Consider the following 6,000-nt stretch of genomic DNA (forward strand, 5'->3'; position numbering starts at 1 on the left):
AGCTTAGTGGTACAGGAGTTGCCCAGTATGGGTAAGGCCCAGGTTTCCATCCCAAATAACACAAAAAACAAAATCAATAAATTTATTAGTATTACATCATAAGCCTACCATAAAAATAACTACTCTAAATTTCTTCAGCATATCTAGATCAGCTAAATATTAGGAATAAAAGTAAAATTTTAAGAAATGTTTGAACAATATTAGTTTAAAGTATGATTCCAAATAAAAGTTATAACAAATCTTTTTTGTTAACTAAAAGACACTGAATAAGACTCAGTACAGATACACTCTTATTACTCTGAAATAAATCATGTTTATTTACTTTCTAAAGTATATAAAACCCACAAGTGTTGGATTAATTTATTTGTTTTTGACATGCATTAAGTGTCATGCCCTCATTTAACCCCCACCAAAGATTTAAGATTAAAGACTTCATTTCTTTTTGATCACCTCCCACTCACATTGAAAAATGCATTGGTTTATACAATAAAATATGATACTTCTGAATTATTTTACTCTTATTTCTCTTAAATTTTTTTTCAAAAAATATGAATTACCTATGGGGGAAAAGTTAAAAAAAGAAAAGAAAATTTGGGAAGAAAAAAAAAAGCAAAGTATCCTAATCCTAAGTAGTTTCTATTAAAACCATAATAGCTACTTACCTACAACCAGACCACATTCAGGACAGATCATATCACCAGCTCTGTAGTCCTCCACTAAAATTGCATCTGGATGGTTTGGACATGTGACTCTTGGAAGAGCATCCAAACTAAATGGAAAAATATTACATTTTTATATCCTCACAAGCAACATGTAACAAAATAGTCTTCTGAGAGAAAAAAAGACTTTGAACACTTTTCCAATACTATAATTTCAGCACATTTAAGCTAAATATTCAAAGTATACATTCCATTTAGGTTACTTTAATCAATGAAGATAGTACTATCTGATTTAGATTATATGATACAAAGTTCAAATTTATCTAGTAATTAGCATGTAAATTCCATTAGAATTACCTTTATTGTAGTAGTTCCTGACTTGCAGACATAGAAGGCTTTCAAAGCTTGAAAACAAGTGTTTCTTAATGAGCCAGCTACTAAGATTTTTAAAAATCTTGATCAATAGTATAACAACAACTAGCTACCATTAATAGCCTGCAGTGTTTATATATAACCATCTGGTTTGTACCCTTGCCACTTATTTCTTCAATCAGAAAATACATTTCAGACCTCTGTTTATCTGTTTGTCACCTTAGTAACAGATTTAGAAGCATACACAGAACCCAATAGGAATATAAATGAAAGATGGTAGGTACAGTTCTGCTGAACTTGATGATTTCATCTAATCCAGAATTGAATTTTTAACATTCAAGAAATGGTTTCAAAGCTAAGCTAACTAACAGACTTGTGATACTAATAATTTGCTCAATCATTTTATCTTGAGCAAGACAGCAATTTTGGGAAGAAAACCCTATATTATCTGACAAATCAGCTTTAAAAGCAACAAAGAAAGAAATTCATTGGATTAGATGAAGGGAAGAGAGAGGGATGGGAATAAGACAGTAAAATGAATCAGACATAACTTTCCTATGTTCATATATGAATACATGACCAGTAAAACTCCACATCATGTACAACCACAATGGGATTCTAGTTAAAATAAGTTATACTCCATGTATGCATAATACATCAAATACACTCTACTGTCATGTATATCTAAAAAGAACAAATACATTTTAAAAATAATAAAATAACAAAAGCCAACAAAGACACTTAACATAAATTTAATAATTATTTCTGGGAAGTAAAACCTCACAATCACAAATATTTGCTATCACTGAAGCCCCTTTTATAAATTCACTTCAAATAATACAATAAATTGGTATGTTATGGCTACCATAATCATATATCTAAAAGACAAAAATCATGGGCTGGAGTTGTGGCTCAGTGGTAAAGCGCTTGCCTTGTGCGAGCAAGGCCCTGGGTTCAATCCTCAGCACCACATAAAAATAAATAAATAAATAAATAAAAATAAAAGACAAAAATCAACTGTTTTTATAGTATGTAAATAGGTATTCGTAGTGTTGGATAAAGTTCCTCATGACAGCAAATACAATTCAAAATGTTAACTATCATCGTAGAAGGTGAACTGGAAAACTGATCATCATCCATAACCTCACATTTATATAATTAAGCTAGCCAGAACATATTTTGGATCTTCTGAGAAAATAAGGTAGAAATTGCTTTATATTCGTACTTATTCCATAAATTTCTATTAGAAAACTATGTTAATAGTAGGTAGGTATAAATCATGTCAAATTGTTAAAACAAATAAAATGATACCAAAATAAAAGTAATTACAAACGATAAAATGGGAAGCTATATGGAACAGAGTCTGCAAGGGACTGGTATAGTACTTTGGCACTATTAAAATACACAGAAAACCTAAAAGTGTGCATCTTCAAGACAAGTGAAGAATAAGGTAGGAATTTTATACAAAATTGAAAAAGTATGAACTATTTAAAAGCAACAAAGAATAGAAGTTCATTGGATTAGATGAAGGGTAGAGAGAAGGAAGAATGGGAATAAGAAAGTAAAATGTGGGCTGGGGATGTGGCTCAAGCGGTAGCACGCTCGCCTGGCATGCACGGGGCACTGGGTTCCATCCTCAGCACCACATAAAAATAAAATAAAGATGTTATGTTCACTGAGAACTAAAAAATAAATATTAAAAAATTCTCTCTTCTCTTTCAAAAAAAAAGAAGTAAAATGTATGAACTAGTTACACACAATAACATGGATTAATCTCAAAATTCTGATCAAGAAACTAGACAGAATACATATAGTATTTAAGCTTTAAAATGGGCAAACAGATCTACAGTATTAGAAGTCAGGATGTGATTTTCTTTTGGAAGGAGTAATGACTAAGGACACAAAACAGACTTCAGTCGTGTCACAGCTAGTGGTATATGATTTCTTAACCTGGGTGGTATATGCTCACTTTATAACTGAACTATACTTACAACATGCATGCTAACTTCATAAAAAAAGGAAAGAGCAAGGTTGCAAACAGGGTTTACATTGGCCACTTTAGGAAGGGAAGAGAGGTTAAAACTATAAACATGTTTGTTAAAATATGACCAACAGGAAAACACCAAGAAACTGGTAATGATGGCTGCTATAGGGAGAATTAAATGGCTGGGAGGTAGAGAAGGAGAAAGACTCCTTTTTACTATAAAGTCTTCTGCACTTTGCTTTCCATAGGTTACCTATCCAAAATAAAATTAAATCATCCTAAAGCAGTCAACTTGTAATTAAATTACCCACAAATGTAAAAGGAGAATCAAGAATGAGGCAGTAGGGCTGGGGATGTGGCTCAAGCGGTAGCGCGCTCGCCTGGCATGCGTGCGACCCGGGTTCGATCCTTAGCACCACATACCAACAAAGATGTTGTGTCCGCCGAGAACTAAAAAATAAATATTTAAAAAATTCTCTCTCTCTCCCCTCTCTCACTCTCTCTTTAAAAAAAAAAAAAAAAAAAAAAAAGAATGAGGCAGTAGAGCCAGGTACACCTATAATCCCAGCAGTTGGGGGAGGCTGAGGCAGGAGGATCAAGAGTTCAAAACCAGCCTCAGCAAAAAAACAAGGCACTAAGCAACTCAGTAAGACCCTGTCGCTAAATAGAAAAAAGGGCTGGAGATGTGGCTCAGTGGTGGAGTGACCCTGAGTTCAATCCCTGTTCCCACTCCAAAAAAAAAAAAAACAATAATAATAATGAGGCAATAGAAGAATAAAGAGAAACAATAGGGAAGGATGGTAAAAATACCACCAATGACATTAAATAATTTAGACTACCAAAGTATCAGATAATCCCAAACCTCTTTTTATGCCTAACATGTATTGGGTGCTCACTGTGTATCTAGTGCTACACATTTATTTATTTTATTATGATCAATTTTCAAAAGAGCCCTGCAAAATAGGCACTATTTCCATTTTAAAGATTATGGTCAGAAAAGATTTGCCTGAAGTCACAGAATAAGTGGTAGACTAGTTTTGAACTCAAATGTGTTCTCTGTAAAAATGCCAGGAAGTTTCACAGCTAAATGACTCTATATTTTCCTCAGGGAAACAAAAAAATGCTAAAGTTAGAAATCTAACATTTACATTTCTTTGTAGAAAGGTACAACTTTCCACTTTCTCAAGCAGAAAAACTTGAGATGAGTAACAGCAATGGCACATAAATTTAAAAGCTGAACATATAGAAAAAAATTTCAAAAATTATTTTAAATGAAAATAAAGACAAAAGAGTGCGTTCTTTGGGCAAAGAATCTAATCAACGAATTTACCATGTGTACTATTTACCGTACCATTTTCACAAATAAAATTTCACGCTCTATTGTATACAAAAACTGTGCCTAAATATGACCACATTCACCTACCAGATCTACTAAGAGAATTTAAGTACTATTTGGGTAATTTAGGAAAGCTAAAGTTTCCCATTTATCTACAAGGAAGCTTTACCTGAAGAACCACACCCAGACAGAATCAGCATTCAATCACAGAATTAGAATCAGTAAACAAGGGTGTCATTGGCTTTAAGTTATTTCCAAACAGGACATTAGCTAAAGCTGCTCCCCACCTTACCCTTTAAAAAACAAACAAACAAACAAACAAAAAAAAAACAACATAAAATAGTAAGTCTTGGCAATGAACAGAAAGAGTCAGGATTTCTTCAGCTTACTATTTTGTGAACAATGCTTTTCAAGGGTGAAACTGATCAATTTCACAGATAAGAGGCTCTCCCCAACCAAAAAAAATAAATAAATAAAAATTGTGCAAAGCCTTCCTTCCAGAAGCTGAAGACCCTGGCTACTTTTAGTACATTATGAGTTAAATAGAGACCAATTTTGTGTAATAGAAACAGGTTATTTTAAACACTACATTTATCACTAACTTGTGGGGGAGGGTATCAACATTGGCATGACTCAGTTTACACATATGCAAAAATACTAATATCTAGCTCATGGTGATAATGAGAAATATAATTAGGGTCTGCAAGCATTTTTCAGGTCACAAGGTTAAAGCCTGTGTCGAAGGACATTGCATGTATTTCCTGTAGATACGCGTACATTACATTTTAAAAATATATTACTTTCCCTGAATACGTAAAGAATTTTCTGTAGGCAAGATTTTCAAGAGTACGCAGACAGCGACATTTGTAGAAACATCCTTTAGCAGGAAACTAATCAATTCTTCGGAAATGCCTTAGCTTCCACTTTCGGAGGACCACTGGGATGGTAATCAGTTTCTATCTGGTTGACCAATGCTGACGTCCCCAACTTTCTTAGCTGTCAGACCGATAGGGGCCTGGAAATATCCGCTTCCCGCTCTTTGGTAGGGAGGAATTTAGGACCCTAGGGTTGGATGGGCCACAGATCGAAAAGCAAACGTAGAAAAACACGGACAAAAAAGCGGAAATATTCGCAAAAGACGCGAGGCCAGGGGCTGCAGACACAGGAACACACAGAAGACAGAACCTGTGTGAGAAGACAATCCAGGACCCTGGGGCGGTAACACGGAGAACTCGGTACCCCCTGCGACACCCTTGACAGTCCAGCCGTCTGGAAGTGCCTTTGTCCGGGCCGGCCGGCCGGCCAGTACCGCAGCCACTCCCCATACCTCCGGGACGCTGAGGCCGATGCGGCCTCCCGGAAAGTGGCCTAGAAATCCCCGGCACTCACCGCCCGCCCCTCAGCTAGCCGGGCTCGGCCAGACTTACTAACCGGCTGGTAGACGCCATCTTCGCAGCCACTACAGTTCCAGCAACAACAGCTGCGCTGGAAACAGGAAGAGACTGTGGCGGCTAGACGCTCCAAGACCGGCTTTTATAGGAGAATCGCCCACGCAGTCGTAACAGGGCGCGGCTACGGGTTGGGAGAAGGGCCAAATATAATGAGATCCGGTGCGCCACGTGCTTTGCGTTTTCTTATTTTCTTGCTGC

The 6,000-nt window shown here is 36.0% G+C and overlaps 1 protein-coding gene across 1 annotated transcript in view; it reads right to left on the bottom strand.

The window, feature by feature from the left end:
- Gtf2b (general transcription factor IIB) overlaps positions 1–5,844 on the bottom strand; it is a 31,001-nt gene extending 25,157 nt beyond the window's left edge. Inside the window, exons 1-2 of the mRNA XM_026403329.2 lie at positions 5,783–5,844; positions 663–769 (exon numbers count right to left, since the gene is read on the bottom strand). Coding sequence (XP_026259114.1) covers positions 663–769; positions 5,783–5,799 — 124 coding nt within the window. The 5' untranslated portion in view covers positions 5,800–5,844. The remainder of the gene's footprint in view (positions 1–662; positions 770–5,782) is intronic.
- Between the last annotated feature and the right edge of the window lie 156 nt (positions 5,845–6,000).

Source organism: Urocitellus parryii, chromosome 11 (genome assembly GCF_045843805.1).
Source record: "Urocitellus parryii isolate mUroPar1 chromosome 11, mUroPar1.hap1, whole genome shotgun sequence".
Classification (NCBI taxonomy): domain Eukaryota; kingdom Metazoa; phylum Chordata; class Mammalia; order Rodentia; family Sciuridae; genus Urocitellus; species Urocitellus parryii.